Source organism: Malaclemys terrapin, chromosome 7 (assembly GCF_027887155.1).
Source record: "Malaclemys terrapin pileata isolate rMalTer1 chromosome 7, rMalTer1.hap1, whole genome shotgun sequence".
NCBI lineage: Eukaryota > Metazoa > Chordata > Testudines > Emydidae > Malaclemys > Malaclemys terrapin.
Genome location: NC_071511.1, coordinates 33,052,323 through 33,072,395, shown reverse-complemented (window position 1 = coordinate 33,072,395; position 20,073 = coordinate 33,052,323). Strand labels below are relative to the sequence as shown.

General features: G+C 47.8%; 1 protein-coding gene across 7 annotated transcripts; it reads left to right on the top strand.

The window, feature by feature from the left end:
- The first annotated feature begins 926 nt into the window (after window positions 1–926).
- Window positions 927–17,886, top strand: SF1 (splicing factor 1). Of its 7 annotated transcripts, none has more exons than XM_054036335.1 (13): window positions 927–1,473; window positions 3,584–3,712; window positions 6,512–6,587; window positions 9,448–9,600; window positions 10,738–10,827; window positions 11,763–11,946; window positions 12,350–12,465; window positions 12,564–12,671; window positions 13,671–13,851; window positions 14,753–14,993; window positions 15,560–15,619; window positions 15,712–15,882; window positions 16,406–17,886. In XM_054036335.1, the coding sequence occupies exons 1-13, from the start codon at window positions 942–944 to the stop codon at window positions 16,741–16,743; spliced, it is 2,379 nt and encodes a 792-aa protein (XP_053892310.1). In that variant the 5' UTR covers window positions 927–941; the 3' UTR covers window positions 16,744–17,886. The 7 variants fall into 7 exon arrangements, with proteins under 7 accessions (XP_053892310.1, XP_053892312.1, XP_053892311.1 ...); XM_054036337.1 differs by having other exon boundaries at window positions 970–1,473; window positions 15,565–15,619; window positions 16,406–16,748; XM_054036336.1 differs by having other exon boundaries at window positions 970–1,473; window positions 15,712–15,886; window positions 16,406–16,748.
- The last annotated feature ends 2,187 nt before the right edge of the window (window positions 17,887–20,073 follow it).

Below are 20,073 nucleotides of genomic sequence, written 5' to 3'. Positions count from 1 at the left end.
AGTGCCCCCAGTCCTATCACCATGGTACTTACCTTGGCTCCTAACCTGCTCCTTAGAAGGCCCTGCCAGGTGTAGGGGGTGAGATTCAACCTGAGCATGCCCAGTAGTGACTGCAAGGTGTGGCCCCTGCCCCCTCCTGCTGGGCACATCCCCCCCCTTGGTGTGTGCGGGGAGGTAACACACTTCCCTTGGCCTAGCTCCCATGAGCCTCATGGGCTCCTAGCAGGGTGAAGGGGGGTTGGTTCCCATGAGCCCTTGGGGCTCCTAGCATGGGGGGGAGGGGTGTCTACTACCCTCCCAACACTGACTGGGGCTTAGTCAGCACCCTGCCTCGCGCTTGCCCTGTCACTCACCAATCAGGGAAAGAACGCCCCGTTAGTTGATAGGCCTCATAGCCCAACCATGACCGCCCGCGCAGCGTACTGCCCAATGAGAGCGACCCTCCGCATTAACGTCACTACCAACCACCCCCGCACAGTACGGGGTCTTCCAACGACCTTTCCAAAATCTCTAAGGCGCACCGCGCGTGTGGCAAAACCCCTGCAACCAATCCCGACGCGGCTCGCCACCCCGAGTGCCCGCCCTCCGTCTCTTCATCCAGTACCAACACGGACACTGAACTAGGCTCCCGCCCACCGTGCCATACAGCTAGTACCGCGCCTTGCGTTCCCAGTCAACCAATCATAACTTGTCTTTCCCCCATGCTGCTCACCCATCCTGCCTCTCAACCATTCCCACCGCAGTTCGCTGCAGAGTGACATCTCAGCTGACCTATGCGCGTTGCCTCCACCACTCGACTGCTCTTCTCCAATCGCTTTCCTTCACTGGAGCGGCTCGGCCAACGGGCCGCCGCGGAAGGCCAATGGACGTAAGAGTCTGCCAATGGAAGGACGCGCGAGTGTGACTGACATCTCCACGGCCAATGGCTTTCGAGCAGCTTTATGAGGTGCAAAGGCTGGAAGGTTCGCGAAACGCGAACTGAAGAGACTCTAATGGCGGCGACTGGAGCCAACGCCACGCCGCTAGGGAAGCTCCATCCACCCCCACCGCCGGGGAAACCGGGCTACCCGATGCCTCCGCCGGGTCCCCCAGGACTGGTCCTTCCAGGGCCCCCACCTCCACCACCCCCAGGCCCGGGCCAGGCCCAAGCAGCTCTGCTGGGCCCTATGGCGGCTGCTGCGTACCCCTTCGCCGCGCTGCCGCCGCCGCCTCCTCCGCCACCTCCGCCCCCTCCGCCGCCCCAGCCTCAGCCCCCGCCGCAGCAGCCGCAGCCCCCACCGCCCCCACCCCCGCCTCCTCCTCCGCAGCAGCAACAGCCGCCGCCTCAGGCCGGGGGGCCTCAGCCCCCACCTCAGTACGGACAATACCGGTATCCGTCCCCGCCGCCGCCCCCGCAGGGCCACGAGCAGCAGCAGCCGCCGCCGCCGCAACAACAGCAGGATGAGAACGGCCCGGGAGGGGGCAGTAATCACGGTGAGGGGCAGAACAAAAGTGGGGAGGGGGCAGGGTAAAATGGAGGGGGAGGAAGAACTGGGTTGGGTGGGGGTCAGTTCTATGGATAGGGTTGAGGCTGGGATTAGAGGAACTACAGGGCAATGGGGATATATAGCAGTAGAGTTAAGCTCAGCAGGGAAGAGGTGTGGAAGTTAAGGGGCTGGAGTGGTGGGGGATACACTAATGGGGCAGTGCTAAGGGGTGAAGGGGCAGGCTTGGGGCCTTTTGAGGTTCGTTGGTAGCATAGGCTGAGGGAGTAAGTTTGGAGAACGTTGCACTGAAAAGCAAAGGGATGGGGGGGCTTGAGATGGTCCATGGGAGTTGAAGGGGCATAAATTTAGGGGTGGTTATAATTTTGGCAATTGTGGGACGGGATAGAAACTGCAATGGTGTAAATTGGGGGTTTAAGGGTTTATGGGATGGGAGATGGCTATGAGACTATGTTGTAGGGGTATTTGGGGGGGGATGAGGTAGATTTGAGAATGGGAGGAAGAGATGATGTTGGGTGCTCTAGGAGAGGAAAGAATTTGGGGTAAATAAAGGGGTGGGATGGGGGTATAGAAAGGGTAGGTAGAGAGTAGACTGGGAAAGGGGGAACTGAGGCACAGTAGGAGAAAGGGATCTGAATCCTGCCAAATGTAGGGAAATGAGGATGGGGGCCAGGATGGGGTTGAGGTGGTGGCTGCTCTCTTTTCTGAGGGAGGGAATGAAGAGAATATTCTTCTTAATTGGTTGGAGAGACATGGTTTGTGGTAAGAAGGGAATGTAAACAGATCTAGGGGTTGGTAACTTAAATGGGGGTTCTAGGTAATACACGTGGGCGTGTGCTAGTCGGGGAGCTTTGGACACAAAATAACTGCAGTTCCTAAGGCACTGAACAGCCTGACATGGGTATTCTTGGAAGAGACGAGGCCTGGTGTTGTCTGTAGGAGTTAGCAAATTACTCATACAACCAAAATGGAGGTCTCTGTAGGATTGGGAAGAAATGGAGGATAAAGGCTGCCCTGGTCTCTTTAACTTCCTATTTTTATTAGTCTCCCCCTTTAGCTAGATGATTAGGGATAGTTAATCCTGTTAAGCTTTTAATGTTTTTTAGAAGAGCACATTTTGGAAATGTGTTCAATCCTACGACAAAATGCATGCTCTTCTGGCCATACCTGTGTGAAAGCAAGTCATAGATCAGCATCATAAAAAAAAGGGAGGATTAACAATTTCCGATACTACTGTTCAAGGAAAACTGCTGTGGGGTTTTAATAGTTTCCCATCACATCCAACATAAATATCCCTAGAACGTTTACTGTTCCCTCCAGGGATCTTGTAATGTGTGCAGAGAGACTAAATGTGAAATGGTGCTGTGGGAGGCAGCCATGTTGCTTTGCTGACGAAGATCAGAACTGCAGCGTTCCCTTTAAAAATGGTGGCTGAAGTGACTAGAAAAATGTTAGTTGGATTGGAGAGCAGTTCTTTTGCTTTGGAAAGGTGATCTTGAAGCATCTTCCTGTTTTCCCGTTTGTCTTACCTTATGGAGGGGCATAACTTTGTAGTTGATACCACTGTTTTGTTGAATTTCAATCTCACTGCTGGTTCTACCCCTTGCTGATTTGCAGATAATAAATAAGTCTTAATGTGGCAACGTTTGCTGATTAATTTCTGCCGTGCTGCTATTATCTATATTATGGTAGCACCCCGTGGCCTCAACAGAGAAGCACTCCCACTCTGCAAGGTGCTGTGCAAACATGGTGACAGTAAGATTAAAGGCTAAATAGACAAGGGGTGAAGGGAAACAGGCACAGAGAGATGAAGTGATTTGCCCAAAGTCACATGGCAGGTCAGTGATTAGACTAGAATATAACTTTGGTTCAGTGTGCTACCCTGTAGACCTTACTGCCTTTGTGTGCAGTTCTCCACATCCCAGTGAGTTTTGGTATTGAAAGGAGTAGGTAGCCTTGACAGTATTTCTGACTTAAGGGAATTGTGTGTGCTCAATGTTGCAGCCATTATTGTTTATGTAAGATGTATGTATTAAGTCAAATTGTATGCATGAAGGTATTTCTACAAAGTGTGTCTAAAGAAGGATGCTTGCCCTTAGATTTCCCTAATAAGAAGCGGAAGAGAAGCAGATGGAACCAAGACACCATGGAGCAGAAGACTGTCATCCCAGGAATGCCCACTGTTATCCCTCCTGGACTCACTCGTGAGCAAGAGAGAGCTTATATAGGTAAATACACGTTCTTCCCTTTTTCCATCTGATCTGCTATCTGGTAATCCTGAGACTATTTCTGGTTGCTGAGTGTTTGGAAAGTTAACTATGTTTTTTCTAGACTTCAAGTTATTGTGGCCTTATTCCATAACTTCAAATCAGTAATTCACACATTTTTTGCTCAGTCGTGCCCTGTTGCAGGTCCCGTCGTGCTTGTGACAAGAGTAGTGTTCTCCACAGGCATGGTGAAAATGGAATGCCTAGAATAGTTTTTGTAGGGGTGGGGTGATCCTTTCTCTAGGTATATTAGCCTCTATTCTCAACATCTATTTAGTAATCTCATTACAGTCAGTGGGGGCCTCTAGGATTACCTCTCCAGTGGAGAACACTGCCTGCCGGTACCTCTTTCACAGCACAGCCTTGCACCAGAAATCCCCTCAAACCTAGTCTGACTTCCTTTTGGGCTGCTTAATTTTTTAAAAAATGACCTCTGTAGAAGTTCAATTTTTGTGTTCAAGGTGGCATTGGTCATATTGGTTTTGCTCTGAGGGAAATTGAGAAACTTTTGCTTCTGTTCTTTGTGGCAAGAAATCTAAACCTTCAGCATCTCTTCTAGTTTAGAGCTCTGCTAAATGAGCTCTATTCACATGCACACAGACTGCTGGGAAAGGGATACTGCTTAGACCTATGGGAATGAAGGGTTTTGAAATGTTAATTGTGAAAACAAGGAATTTCAAAGGTTAAGATTTGTCTTTGGGACTACACCATTCCTGTATGGGAATAAGAATGTTTAAGTGACTTGGTTTATAAATACAAGGTTTAACATTAACTTTGCCTTCAATTGCAAACAATGATGCTAAATTCACTTTTCATGAACTACCAAATATAAGCCAGGAGGGTGAAAAAGGGCAAGAAAGTCCTAATCTGTCTGAGACTTTGCATTGTCACATGTAATTCTAGTCCTTGCATTTTACATAAAGCAAGCTCTTCTTCACAAGACAGTGTGATCCAGTTCATCTCTCTCGGGTTGAAGATAATCCTTGGTTTCTTTCTTCTGCATAACCACTGAGAATTTTGACTTGCTTTGTAACTAGTCATCTTGTTCAATGCTGAGATCTGGTTATGGTTTACTTAAGTTTGTTAATAGTTTACTGTCAAGGTTGCTAGGTCAGTTTCTAGACTGTGGGTTTTGCCCTTGATTCTGTCAGTTTCTGTACCAGAATATCTTCTCTAGGCAGAAATATAAAGCAGATTTTGATCCAGTATCATAAAACAAATATCTGTTATTTAAAGGAAGAGCCAGGTGTTAGCTGCATTGCCAACTACTGCTCTACAGAAGGAAATGAGACATGAATAGTCTGACTTCCAGATTTTCTGAAGTTGCTGTTTTGTTACTTGTGTAGAGCCCTATGTGTACGTGCTATTTCAGCAACAAAGCTAAGACCTGTATCATGCCCCAAAGAGCTTATGATGTTTGCATAACTTAAAACACAGGATATGAGATTGGAAGAGGGAGACATGAGGGATTGAGGAGGAGAGATGTGGGGTTTGGGGGCTAGGCAGAGCCAGGATTGCTTGAAGAACAGTTTAAAGAAGAGAAGTGATTGGTAGGCAAGGACAGTGAGTGTCCCAGTTTCTCAGAGGCTCTAAATATCATTTGAAGGGAGTTAGAAGAAGTGCAAGACATATTGCACACAAAAAGAAAGCAAGGTTTCTGTGCCAATGATGCAATCTTAAATTGGAACCATCATAAAACTGCTGCCAATTGGATGAAATAACTGCAGCTCAGAATTCTCAGTCTATGCTAAGGTAAGAAGCAAATGTAACACCAGCACTTTTATTTAAAAATAATAATAAATGGGGCAGGGATTTTGAAAAGAAATAGTGTGGATCAGATTAGCACCCCTCTCCCACGTGCTATTCAGCTTCTCCAGAAATTAACCAAATCACATTGCTCGGGGTTCAGAGATCCTGATCTTTCTTCTTTTGTACAGCGTCAGGGACCCAGAACTGAGTCAAGCTTAACTGCTTGTACATTTTAGTAATTTACCATCTGAAAATTGACCCTGAATTTTTCTGACTTACCTTGTCCATGATCTATGACAGCAGCAGACTTTTTGGAGTCTGTACATAGTGTGGGTTAGTTAGCATGGGTACAGTGCATGCAGTTTCTGTATGTTTGTTTTTATTTACCTTAAGGAGTTCTGTTAAGAATAAAGACATGCACAGGTGCATGGCCCATGTGCTTTTGCCTTAGGAAAAGAAATGAGACCTTTTCTAAACTGGTATGTCTGACTTCAGCAATATTAATTCAAGTCACATTTTTAATTGGCTCTGAAATCATCAGTAAAATTATTTTGATATTTACAGACATTGTTACTCTGCTATGGGAAGAAGAAGTCCAGTAGGACAGTGGAATTGCTTGCAAAGGCATCTTCCATTAGGCCTGGAACTAATACCAGTTTTAGCAGGTCAGAAAGAGTTTTGGCTTCCAGTGACTTGCTGGTTGTAGTCTCAGAGATCAGACAGTTCTTTCTGCTAACTCCATTTCAGTTGAGTACTTTGCTTTCTAATTAATAATCCTCTTTGAAGAAGGCTAGCTAGATGTAAATAAGATCAATGTGGGCTTTTCTGGATTCCTGCTGAACTTAGCTGGCTGACATAACATTGTGCGGGTCTCCTTCGATTTATTCACAATATCAGTCGTCCATTGCAAAGTTTCCCGTTCTTCATGCTTTGATGTTAAGATTTGAGATGTTATTTGGTAACAATGTCTTTTTTCCATCCTTTTTTCTTTCCTAACCTGGTTTCTTCCAGTGCAACTGCAGATTGAAGACCTGACTCGTAAACTGCGCACAGGAGACCTGGGCATCCCCCCTAACCCAGAGGACAGGTTGGGAAACAGTTTTAACCAGCTGACAGTAACACTTTTACCTTTTTTAATACATTTTTTTGGTGGCATCATAATGTGTCAGTTCAATACAATCCTGCTCTAGTCAGATGACTGCAATGCTCTTTGTGGAGGAGAGCTGGGGTTTTTCTGTTAGGGAAGATGGAATGGAACCAATTCTAGCCCTACAAAAACCACAGGGAAAAGGGTAATAAGGGTATATCATTGTTTTTGATTTTCTAAGGTTGTAGGTTTAATTAACCTGACTTGTTTTAAGGGAAATTAAGGTAGCCAATTAATGTACTTTTTCAGGGTCTGACTTGTGCACATGCCCAGTATCTAGAGGTCTTTCTCACAGGTTCACCTTGCAAACTTTTAAGCACTATTTTATTTTATTTTAATTTTAATTTTTTTGTTTGTTTTTGCATCATTGAGTTTGAGCAGCCTGGAAACATACTCTGATCAGCTTATATGGCAGAGCTTTCTGCTTGGTGGTTGAGGATGATTTTTTAAAAGCCAGATGAGTTTTCTAACCAATTTCTTTGCTGCCAGCTATTGTACAGCATTGGCCAACATCGGGGAATTCTGGGGACTCAAGGTGGTGGGGTAATTCCAGCCTCGTTTACTCTTTTTGAAGTGAAAACGTTGCAATAGGTTTTTGGACAGCTGTGGCTATGTTGGGCTTCAGTGACATTCTGAAAAGTAACAGCATTTAACCACTTTATTTTTGTAGTTGGGTTGTTAGCATGGAACAGCAGAGTCTGGATTGTTTACCGGAGGGGAGTAAACCCCTCTTTCCCCCCCAATCTTCCAGCTAGAATTTGTTGTGTTATAGCATTTAGCACAACTGAAGTAGTTTTGCATTTAAAATGGGAGTGAAACCTTCTTTGGCTTGATTTCTACCCAGCTGAAGGTGTATTAGATCAGTAAGATGGTGTCATGGATGTTAAAGCCATTCACTTCTGCATCTTTGTTTAGCCTTGCTAGGAGTCAAATTATTATGCCTTATTTCCTTGCAATAACTAGTTTTCTTTAGCACACAAATTTTGCACTCCCATTGCACTTTTTACATTACAGGGCACCACTGCATAGTGTCTTTTTGACTAACTTTCACCATTATTACAAATTACTAGTAAACTTTGAAAGTTTTTTTTTTTAATCCTTTTATTGTCAGGAGGGAATAGATGTAAAGTCTATCCTTTTTCCCTTGCTCTTGGTTTTTAAGATTGAGTTGGAGCAATTGTCCTAACTTGACTGACAGATTGGCATTTCTTATGTGAACAATAACCCAGACTGATGAGGGGAGACTTATTGGTTTCTTAATTTTTTTCCTGTGAAGGTGAGGCATTGCTGTAACAGCCTTTAACATTTTTAATGATCAGTTTAGCAAAAGACCCCAAAGCCAAAGTTGTCTGATCTGTCAAATATCAAACCTGTTAGTGGTTTAAAAAAAACAATTTATTGGAGTTTCTGATTCAGTTACAGAAGAGTCTAACTCTTAATTGCTCCTCAGCAGTTCAACAGAATCAAATGCATGAAATGACTGTCTTAGCATTAATTTCTGAAGGTGTAATCTCAAAGTTAAGCCATTTAATAATTCATTGTTACTTGAATTCTTTAAAATGTGTTTCTAAACCAACTACTAGCTAACATGAGTTTAAAATGCTTAGTAAAAACAAGCTGGGAGGGTGATATCTTGTATTTTTGTGTTGCTCTCTCTGCTATTGGACTGTGTTACATTTATTCAAATCCTAGAAATGGAGGTGTAATTTAGACATGATTAGTCCTGATCAAACCTGACCTTTTATTCCATGTGTTGATGGTTCACTTTAGGCTCAGAAGACAGTGGGATCAACTGATTTTAATCCTTGCTCTAACCCGGTAGAAAAAGTTTCTCTTAACCTAAAACAAGGGTGTAGGTTTCTGATTACTTCCGGGATGTATTTTTTTAATAACCTGATCCACATAATCTCTTCCCTTCTTGCAGCTAATCCTAAATTTTCCTTCATGTTTTAAAAAAGGTCCATAACTTAATCAAATTTCTAGGAGTGTGACTTTTTTCTTACCGCAAACACAGCTGTGGTAAATCAAACTGACTCTTTTATTTTAGCTTTACAACATTTTGCTGTTAAAACAAAACAAAAAAAATTCTGCTTTCTGGGCATCTAAACCCTGTGGAGAAAACAGGGCTCTCCATAGAGGTTTACAGGTCCAGACTGTGGACCAAGAAAAGGCGGTTTGACCCAGCCTCTAAGCCTTAACACAGAAAACAGGTTGAGAGTCGGCCTTGAAGCTGCCAGCACAATGATGGAAAAGCCAGGACAGAAGCCATGACCGTCTCTCTACACTGGGGCAGTGAACTAGATTTAATGGGTGTTGCCAGCAGGATTAGTCACCTTTGATTAAAGACTAATCTCTTTTGTTACTCTGTTATGGTGTTAAAAAGTCCACGTTTAACCTGCATTACCTCCTGCGTTAGAAGTCTCTCTAAACTCATGGCTGCATTGCCTAGTGACGCTGGAAAGTTTGTTCTCCGTGCGAATTAACTCTCTCCACCTTCCCCTTTAAAATCATGAACACACTCGTGGCAGAGTTGCTGTCATTGTAGCTGTTTACAGCCTTGCTACCCCCATAAAGCACCTTATTTCCCCCCTCCTCGTGGCATACAGTGTTTTGCTGCAACCTCCTTATCCATGTAGTCATAAGACAGGCATGAATGAACTTACACCTTCCTTTCCTGTGGTCTTAATAGCACATTTAGCCCTGATTTGCCTAAATTATGCTAGGGTTGAGGGGAAGCTGTACTTGTAAGTGGACACTTGGGTTTGACCACGGGAGGAATAACCATGGGTGTTTTCTGCAGGTCCCCTTCCCCTGAGCCCATTTACAATAGCGAGGGGAAGCGCCTGAATACCCGTGAGTTCCGCACCCGCAAGAAACTGGAGGAGGAGAGGCATAACCTCATCACAGAGATGGTGGCCCTCAACCCGGACTTCAAGCCACCAGCTGATTACAAGTAAGTGGAGGGAGAAGATCCTGCCAGATGTTATGGGTAGGCCTTTGCACTGTCATTCCTGGACGGTTTCATCCTGTCCCAAAATCCAAGTTTGACTATTGCCCTATCCCAGCTTCCTCTGCACAAGTGCTGCTGTGTAAATAGCTCTTTGGTGACCACTGCTTTATAGGTAGATCCCAACCAGTTGATCATAATTGACTGGACAATCCTGGGGACTCCCGCAGTTGACTGTGATCTCAGGTGGTGTAGCGAGGTTGCTCCCTGCCTGTCCTGACCCCACGCTGCTCCCGGAAGCAGCCAGCGCGATCCCGAGGTGGCGGGGGGTGGGGGGGTCTGGCGCGAGGGTCTTGGTGCGCTGCTCCTGTCTGCCAGCACTGCCCCCACAGCTCCCATTGGCAGCTGAGGGGGTGATGCTGGCAGAGAGGGGCAACATGCAGAGCCGTGTGCCCCATGCCCCCCCATAGGGGCACGTTGGCCCTTTCTGTGAGTGGTGTGGGGCCGGGACAGCCTTCACCTTGCTGCGCTGCCAACCGAGAGCTGCCTGCGGTAAGTGCTGCCTGATGGGAGGCTACGCCCCAGTCCCCTCCCAGAGTCAGCACCCCAAATCACCTCCTGCACCCCAACCCCCTGCCCCAGCCCTGACACCCTCCTGCACCCAGAACGCCCTCCTACAGCCCTGAGCCCCCTACCAGAGCCTGACATCCCTCCCCACCCCACCCCCCCGAGTTTGCTCCCCTCCTGCACTTTGGCCCCAGGCTCAGTCCGGAGCCCCCTCCCACACTGCAAACCCTTCAGCCCCCGCCCAGAACCTGCACCCTTTCCCAAACCCCTGCCCCAGCCAGGTGAAAGTGAGTGAGGGTGGAGGAGAGCGAGCGATGAGGGGAGATGGAGTGGGCGGGGCTTTGGGGGAAGGGGCAGGGTAGATCCTGGGTTGCCCTTAAATTCAAAAAGTGATTTTGGGCTTAAAAAGGTTGGCGACCATTGCTATAAAGCATATAACCACTGTTTCCCTGGACTACCAATGCATTCTGAACTGGGGAAAGAGTTCTGATCTGAGCTGGCTCAGGTTCCTTGTGGAGATGTCTGTTGGCTAGCTATATGCAGGTCTTGATGATGATACTTGATTTTTTTTTTCAGGCCTCCAGCGACCCGAGTGAGCGATAAGGTGATGATCCCACAGGATGAATATCCTGAGATTAACTTTGTGGGGCTTCTGATTGGACCCAGGTGAGCTGCTACTCGTCTCTGTGAAATGAGGGTAGTTCAGAGGTGATCAAATTTGGAGTCCAAGAGTTTGACAGTAATGGAGAGTGCTGGCTTATTTGCTTATGCTTGAGAGATGGTGCTGGTAAAAGCACATCAAGACTCTAGCAGATAGATGGTGTGACATCAAGACCAGAGTAGAATTGGCAGCCTTTAAAATGGTTCAGAACATGTCTCCAAGAGCCAGGCTGAATGTACTATGGGATTTTAAAGGCAAAACGATCCAAGTAGCTTTACTGCCTTGCTGGGCGCTTGGAAGCTATTCCAGTTCTAGTCTCCACCCTGCAAGTCACCATATCTTAATGTAGGACTTCGTGGCACTGAAACAGACTACCTGTCATGTTATCTTCTGACAGGACATCCTCGATAGCATGTCTGACATAGTGTGTTTATGCTTTCTCTGGGAATGCAGAAAGATTCCTTGTGTTTGAGGAGTGTGTGCTTGGCATTGACCTAGTGCTGGATATACGCTGGGAATTTACACCAGCATAGGTGCATCTCTCAGGAGTGTGAAAAATCCATACCCGTGAGAGATGTGCTTATGCTGACCTAACTCCTATTGTAGACAGCACTAGGTCAATGGAAGAATTCTTCCAGTGACGTAGCTAACGCCTTTTGGGAATGTGGCTTACCTATGCCAACAGGAGACTGCCTCCTGTTGGTATAAGTAGTGTTTATACTGAAGTGCTACAGCTGCAGTTGTGCTGCACTAACGGTTTAAGTGTAGACATACCCCCTAGAAGTGTTCTAAACAGGGTGTTGATTGGGGTAAAACTGACCCCACATGAAGAAGAGTACTTGAGGCAGTGATACAGTCCCATTGGGAGTGAAGTAGCATCGGGGGGGAGTGGAGAAATCCCCCAGTTGGCATGGGAATAACACAACCATTTGTTCTACAGAGGTAATACACTGAAGAATATTGAGAAGGAATGCAATGCCAAGATCATGATCCGGGGGAAGGGGTCGGTGAAGGAAGGGAAGGTGGGCCGAAAAGATGGCCAGATGCTACCTGGAGAAGATGAGCCTCTTCATGCTCTGGTCACTGCCAACACCATGGAGAATGTGAAGAAGGCTGTGGAACAGGTATAAATGCAAAGCTCAGGATGGTCAAACCAAAAACATCTGGGGGAGTCTGTCTCAGCTACGGTAAAAGATCACATTGTGGAAACTCAACTCAAGCTTGCCTCCTGCATTGTAATCCATTGCCAGCCTCTTATTCTGCGTACTTGCTTTTATTTTTGAGGCAAAATGATGAAATAAATAAGACCTGTCTGGGAACTTTGGAGGAAGATTCAATCTCAGCACTCCACTCATAGGAGTGATATGGAGGAACATAGGAAAGGAATTGGAATGAGGGGGCTAGCTTTATCATTGGCCTGTAGGGGAGCTGGAATTCTAACGGTGTAGACCTGCATTTGGGAGCTGAATTTCTCAAAGGCAGATAAGGGTTTGAGCTTGATACCACTAAGCAATATGTCTCTTCCAGATCCGAAATATTCTGAAGCAAGGCATTGAAACACCAGAAGACCAGAATGACTTGCGGAAGATGCAGCTGCGTGAGCTGGCCCGGCTTAATGGGACGCTGCGGGAAGATGACAACAGGTAAGTACCTGCCAGTTGGAAGTAGCAAAGTCAGTGCAGCTGCATATGTTTGCTGCTGCTTGAGTGTCAAGCTGATCTAATTATGCTTTATCGCTTAGGATCCTGCGGCCATGGCAAAGTGCGGAGACCCGCAGCATCACCAACACCACTGTGTGTACCAAATGTGGAGGAGCTGGACACATTGCCTCTGACTGCAAGTTCTCTAGGTAAATTTCCCAGGCCAGCTTGTTTAGGCAATCTTCTGTCAGCTGTGCCTGCTCATCATTTATGTCAGCAGATGGGCTCTGTGATTGGAATGCTATAGCTTTCCAGAAGGGTGTCTTAGCAGCTAATTGCAGCAGACCATCCAGCTAGTCCTAGGAAATCATGTACTATCAAACGCAGAAGCACTTGACAAATCAGTCTTCCTCTTAGCACAATACCCAGGGAAGGGGTAGGAGTTAGCGAATACTAGGCTTGGAAATTAATCCTATACAATACCTAATGGTGATTAGAAATGGGGGTCCAAACCAGCCTCTGATTGGGATAAAGGAACTTTTCCTGGGATAGGTTATTTCTTAACTGTATGGTTTCTGGTACCTACCTTTTGAAGCAGCGGCTAGTGGCTGATGCTGGAGATGGGATAGTGGGCTAGATGGAGGCACTGGCCCAATCCATGCTGGTAGTTTTCTGTATTCATTTAGCTTCACAGCTTACTCCATATGAAGCCTAGGAGATGAGTGATGTAGCTTTGGATCCATCGGTCCTGTACAGTGGACTCAGCTCCCCTCCCATAGCATTGGTATCTGGAGTGTGGCTTAGAGCAGTGGTTTTCAACCTCCGGTCCACAGACTATCTAAGGGGTCTGCGAAAGGTGACAATAATAATAATAATAAAAAATCCAAAGGCATTCTGATTTTCTGATCAATCTAAAGTATGTGAATGCTCCCACCTACAGGTCAAAACCCCAAATTGTTGTCTTTACCATAGAAGCCCACAGTTTAACACCCTTTCTCAAACTGCATCGAATGTTGTCAAGCACGTGCAACTTTTATAGTTGAAGTCTGTTCAGTTAGACTAAAAACTAACTTCTGTGGTAGGGGTCTGCAGACCACAGGTTGAATTTCCAAAAGGGTCTGCACCTCCATTTGAAATTTTTTAGGGGTCCGCAAACAAAAGAAGGTAGAAAACCTCTGGCTTAGTGGCATGTGACTTTTTGCTTCCAGACCTGGCGACCCTCAATCTGCTCAGGACAAAGCCCGCATGGACAAAGAATACCTGTCCCTGATGGCAGAGCTGGGAGAAGCTCCAGTCCCAGCATCTGTGGGATCTTCCTCTGGCCCCACCAATACACCTCTGTCAAGCGGGCCCAGACCTTCGGGACCAGGAAACAACCCGCCTCCTCCTGTGAGTGATTAGGCCTTTTCACCTGCTAGTATTTGCTTGAAAGGAAACACTTTACAATAGGCCCCTTTTCTCCATCCCCATGCACTGCGGTGTCCGTCCCACAGCTTTTCAGTGGTGGTGACAGGAATCAGTCCCCCTTTTTTTTGAATGGTTCATAGGGAAAGAAACAAACAACTGTGCAGTCAGTTCTGGGTTTTGTCCTATTTTTGGGTGCTCCAAACTATGTTGAGGGAGTTGGAAATTCTCATGTAGAGAGAATGAAAACGTTGGGATTGTTTAGGGAACATAGATTTATAAATGAATCTCCTAGAGAACGGAGATCAGGAGCTTCTGTTCTCCCTGTACTTACTCGCAGTACAAGCACAAGGGAACACAGTGAAATTGAAAGGTGGCGATTTCCGAATGAGCCACAGAAATACTTTTCCACACTACAGATAATTGCCCTGTGGCACTCATTGCCATAATACTGAGGCCAAAAAGTGAGCTAGATTCAAAAAGGATTGGACACTTCTACAAACACCAAGAATATCCAGAGTTACAATAGCCAATGTTAACAAGCTTTGACAGGGATGTTACACCACCTGCTTCGGAGCTTACCCCAGTCTGTAACTGGTAAGGAACAGGGTGAGACCTAATGTCAAGCAGGTTATCCCACATCTGGCTGATACAGGGTGTGGTTTCTTGCACCTTCCTCTGAAGCGTCTGGCTCTGGCCACTATCAGACAGGGTATCACACTAGATGGACCCTCCAAGTCTGGTCCTGGCTTGTAGTTCCCATAATACAACAGTTAATAGTTAGCAGTCTGGTTCCACCTTTCCTCTCTGAAGTACATGATCAGATGATGGCTTTGATTGTATTTAAAGGCATGTCTGAATAGCTCCTTTCTCTCCCCCACTGTAGAACCGTCCTCCGTGGATGAACTCCGGCCCCTCTGATAACCGGCCCTACCATGGGATGCATGGAGGACCTGGGGGTCCAGGTGGGCCTCACAACTTCCACCACCCCATGCCCAACATGGGTGGGCATGGTGGCCATCCAATGCAGCACAATCCCAATGGCCCACCACCCTGGATGCAGCCACATCATCCACCCATGAACCAGGGGCCACATCCTCCAGGTCACCCGGGCCCCCACCACATGGGTAAGTACATTCCAAGGCACTGCGGGTACGGGGGGGTTGGCTTGGGCGGGGACTGGTGTTGGGGAGTGCTCTGTAGTTGAGATGCACTCCACTAATCGGCATGCTCCCTCTCAAAGCAGAAGGGTTTATCCTTACAGCCTCAGGGTTTAGGCTACAGCAGATACTCAGACCTCAGTGGTTCAGGAGCCAAGTTAGTGATCAGCATTACCCAAAAGAGCCACAGCAATGTGAATGACAGGAGAATTATTTAGTGTTTTTACACACACGTGCACAGCAAATAAGTTAATAACTTAGTGCAAGTTGATAACTTAATTGGTTAATTGGGCAAAGTATCCTGATTGGTGGTGGTTTAAATCAGTGTTTTAATATGAGCTGCAGAAGACACGTTAAAGAGCCACTTGAGGCTGGAGAGCCACAGTTTTGTATCCCTGGGCTACGGTGTCTGCATGGGCTCTTGTCTGTGGACAGGGCTATTAGCTAACGAGTTGACTTATTGGGGGAGAATGGGGAAGAATCTCCTAGTCTCATTAACTGGCACTAAGGCTACGGTCTTTCATTCCCTCAAGATCAGTACCTGGGAAATACGCCTGTGGGCTCTGGGGTCTATCGCCTGCATCAAGGAAAAGGTGAGTGTCTTGTGTCACAAGCCCTTAACCAAGTCACGATTCAGTGTCGCCTCGATGCCCAGCCCCTAATCGGCCGCCCCTCTCCCTTGCAGGTATGATGCCGCCGCCGATGGGTATGATGGCCCCGCCGCCCCCTCCGCCCAGTGGTCAGCCTCCCCCGCCTCCCTCTGGTCCTCTCCCCCCATGGCAGCAGCAGCAGCAGCCTCCGCCGCCACCTCCCAGCAACAGTATGGCGTCCAGTACTCCCTTGCCATGGCAGCAAAGTGAGTAAGAGCAATTCTCTTACCTTCATCCCCATCCCGCATGCGTGCGAGAAAGGGACACTACCCCACTCACCCATATGGTTACATGGGTGTAGAAGGCGGAGTAGGGGAGGTGGGAGCACGGCAGCATGTTTGCAGAGGCTGGGGTGGTACAATTTCCCCATCCCCATTGCTGCTCTCCGCTGCCCATTGGCAGGGAAACACTGTCATAGCAGTTAGTTCCCCTCTGCTGCGTTTGGGAGCTGCACTCCTGCACCCCACTTGCCCAGCTGTTAGCTGTGCCAAAGCAAAGATGGAAATAGCTCTCTGCATGAAGAGTTCTCCATATGACTCCCTTGCCCTGACTGACGCCAGAGAATACTCCCTACACTCCCAGGACCAGTAGTGCCCTCTGTGCATGTGGTGAGCCTGCATCCCATGACAGTCCAGTCCCTTTAGCGAGGCTGACACTTCCCTTACCTACAGTTACTCCGAGCTTCACCCCTGATCCTTTCAAGTGACCTTTTTCTTCTTTAAATCCCAGATACGACGACCACCACCACCACGAGCGCTGGCACCGGGTCCATCCCGCCATGGCAGCAGCAGGGGGCTGCGGTGGCGGCTTCTACGGGGGCCCCGCAGATGCAAGGCAACCCCTCCATGGTCCCTTTGCCTCCAGGGGTCCAGCCTCCGCTGCCGCCCGGGGCCCCGCCTCCTCCGCCGCCGCCGCCGCCTGGCTCCGCGGGCATGATGTACGCCCCGCCCCCTCCCCCGCCCCCCATGGACCCTTCTAATTTCGTCACCATGATGGGGATGGGGGTGCCGGCCTTGCCACCATTCGGCATGCCCCCCGCGCCTCCGCCACCCCCACCACAGAACTGAAGGATGGATTTTTTTCTATTCAATTGTTTCATAAAATGCTGAATCTCACCTTATGGAGCCAGGAATCGGAGGGGAGAGGCACGTGAAGCCAGGCTGCTGGGAACGTGCCAGAGATTACATCTCACACCCTCCTCCTTACTCTATTCAGAATGAAGGCTCGGGGCTTTGTCATGTCCGATTCCTGTCCGACTGGTGTGTTTCGGTAGCAGAATCCACACTAGCTCTCAGGGCACTGTAGCACGGAGTTTCTCTTCTGAAGCAGGGGCTGCCGGGGCTCCCAAAGTGAGATTGGAGGACTCTGGGAATGCAGTGAGGACACTCCCTCAGCAGGAACCTGCCTGTAGCTGGCTGGTGGCCATGTTGGGAGAAAGGACAGTTCTGTGAAGCGACGCAACTCTTCCCTTGAAGAACGCGGTCGGAACGCTGGCTCCATATTGTGAACCTGTTTGTTACTTTATTTCCATTCTTTCTCTCTCTCTCTCTCTCTGCAACTTAAATTTGAAATCCATCTGAAGAGAGCAATGCTCTCTGAGTCTGGACTCTTTCCAGCACTGCCAGTGCCTGGAGGTTGGAATGCGGGCAAGGGGCAAGCAAATGGATTTTAGAGATCTCCTTGGACATGACTTCATACCAGAGGAAAGAGGCAGGAAAGTACCATAGCTGATCTTTGGGCCCTGTGAACCCCAGTGCTAATACACCCCAAGTCAGGGCTTTGGCTTGGGGAGGGTTGTTTCTGTCAAGGGGCTACTATACAAGACAATGGTGGTAAGCATGCTGGAGGGGTGGGGTCCATTGTCCTCTTAACTGTGGGTATTGGAATGCCCCATAGGGAGCAGTAGCGAGTTGTTAGTGGTTAATTGGGTAGTTAGGAGGTTTCAGTAGGCACTGAGAAGGCCCTGCTACTGCATACACTCAAGGTCCATTTGCTTTTCACTTGCCATGTGCCTAGAATCTTTTTAACATCTGAATGTTTTGTGGTCTGGGGTCCCCTTGCCCCCCAAATTGGAGCGATTTCTGTTGACGATAATGTGTAAAACGCTCTTCCGTTCAGTCACCCGCAGCCATTTCTTACTGCTTTTTGTGTATGAATAAAACTGCATTAGAGGGGAGGTTCCAATGAATAAAAGCAGTTTTTTTTATAAAGGCCTAATTAATTCTCAGTGACTTGGATGGGGGAAACCCATTACCATTTGCTGCCAACAAGTGGTGCTATGCTCCACTGCAGGAGTTGGGCTATATTTCTTAAAGGCGGGGTTTGGGGGTATGATCCCTTGCACATTTGTATGGAAAGTGTGTGCTCCTGAAAGCTCAGCTCTTCTTGAGGCCTTCAGCCTTACAAACAAGGTCCTTGCTGCGCTGGGAGGTCAGTGCCACAGCAGCAATCCAACTGCAGGATATTTCTGACACCCCTGTTGCTGGGATGGTTGGGAGGGCTGCATGATCTGCTGTCACATTGTCTGACCCATTAAAGGGTCACTGGCTCAATTAACAGTTCATGCTCTGTAGCGCTACCCACTCCTTAAGCCAAGGGCTAGCTAAAACACCAACAACTCTTGCATGGCAATACTGGGTGGCGTGGTTCATCCAGTCACTGCTACCACAGTCTCCATGCCCATGGCAGATGTGAGCAGAGATGACTGAACCTCTCACTCTAGTCCCCTGAGGAGCATTTCTTCCACTTCACTGCAGTGTGCTGTTCCTCCTCCAAGCACTGCACATCATTTGTGTGAGTAGGACCAGCAGAATGTCCCTGCATTGTGCCAGTTTCCCTAGTGGATTTGGGTCAGGAAAAGCATGCAGTGACTGCGTATAAATACTTCAGTTGATCATCTAGCTCTGATACAACTATGGGCACAGTTGACTTAGAGGTGTAGTAAAATGGAGATTTAGATTCCCTCTCACTTGTGTAAATACTAATAAGTGTGAATGGACAGAATGACATCAGCCCAGGTCTGTTTATTGGCTGAGTCTCCGCTATGTGGTGCTGAACATCAGCCTCTCCTTCCATCTTTGACTCCTTTAAAAGAAACTCGGTGTTGGTGATGGTTGCAAAGTTACCAAACAGCAGCTAGATCACCTGCTCTGATCACATGGATAGCACTTTAATCTCAGTGCACTTTAACACTCAAGAGTTAGGTCTCCCAGCTCCCCATGTAGGGAGGCAGATCGGTGTTTCTCCAGCAGTAGAATAGGGATGATGTGTTTGGAGTGCCTATTCACAAGATAACATGGATGAGTGGCAGAATTGGGGTTGGGATCGGGTCCTCTGGTGCCCGGTCCCTTACTCGGTCTTTAGTGAAATTAACCAAGATACTGAAGCTTGGTAATTGTCAGACTCTTGTCACTGAGACCATTTACTCTGGCATGCTGTCTCAGGGCCACTGTGAAATAACGTGCTGGTGTAGTTTCTTCACAGCCTGCTGTAACTGTGTGCTCTTGTTATCAGGGTCTCAACTTTTTAATCCTTATTCAGGTGTGTGTGTGTGTGTGGGGGGGGGGGGTGTATGTAAAATAAAACCCAGTTCTCAATGACTCCTAGTCCCTACTCCCCTCCCAGATCTGGGAATTGAACACAGGAGTCCTGACTCCCAGTGTCCCCTGCTCTAAGCATCAGCCCCCACTCTTTCCAGAGCCCATAGAGCCAGGGGTCCTGGCTCCCAAATCTATCTAAGCCACACAGATCCCAGTTAGGAGGGGTATCCTCCACCAGTTGCTGATCATCTTCCTTAAGCTTCCAAGATCCTTGAAACAGGAAAATTTTTGAAGCAAAACCAAGCTGTGTGACAGGTGCCCAAATACATTCCTTCTTCCTGCTTTACAAGAGGAAGATGATCTATGGGCAGAGGTGGTGTGGCCCATGCGACAGTATTAGGACGCGGAACACCTGGGTTTGATTCCTGGCTCTGCCAATAATCCACTACATGATCTTGGGTAAGATGCTTCTCTTTGTGCCTGTCTCCTTTCCCACCTTTTTGTCTGGGGCTCAGGAAGCTACGGACTCCTCTTGTGACTGGAAACAGGGTGATCCTGCTTGAGTCTAGGCTGTAAACTTGAAGCAGGGACTCTCACCACATGTGCACTGTCCCTGGCATGACAAGCCTCCCCCCTTCAGTCGGGCCTGGGCTGCACCTTGTATGATGTGGGGGTAGAAGTGCGCTGTATTGGTCAGGGCCTCTAGGCCTACCTGAATCTGAAGAGTCTTGCTCTATTGGACCTTTTTCAACTCCAGGTAGCTTGGCTTAAGTGCAGGAGAGTGAAAGCTTGTCTGCTCCTGCAGTTCAGCTGTTTCAGAGGCAGTGAACAGTGGTGGGGTTTGGGACGGGCTGAGGC

Coding starts and splice junctions, on each gene's coding strand:
- SF1 (XM_054036335.1), top strand. CDS start 942: ATGAGGTGCAAAGGCTGGAAGGTTCGCGAAACGCGAACTGAAGAGACT. Junction 13,852..14,752: donor GAAACAACCCGCCTCCTCCT/GTGAGTGATTAG, acceptor CCCCCACTGTAG/AACCGTCCTCCGTGGATGAA. Junction 15,620..15,711: donor TCGCCTGCATCAAGGAAAAG/GTGAGTGTCTTG, acceptor TCTCCCTTGCAG/GTATGATGCCGCCGCCGATG.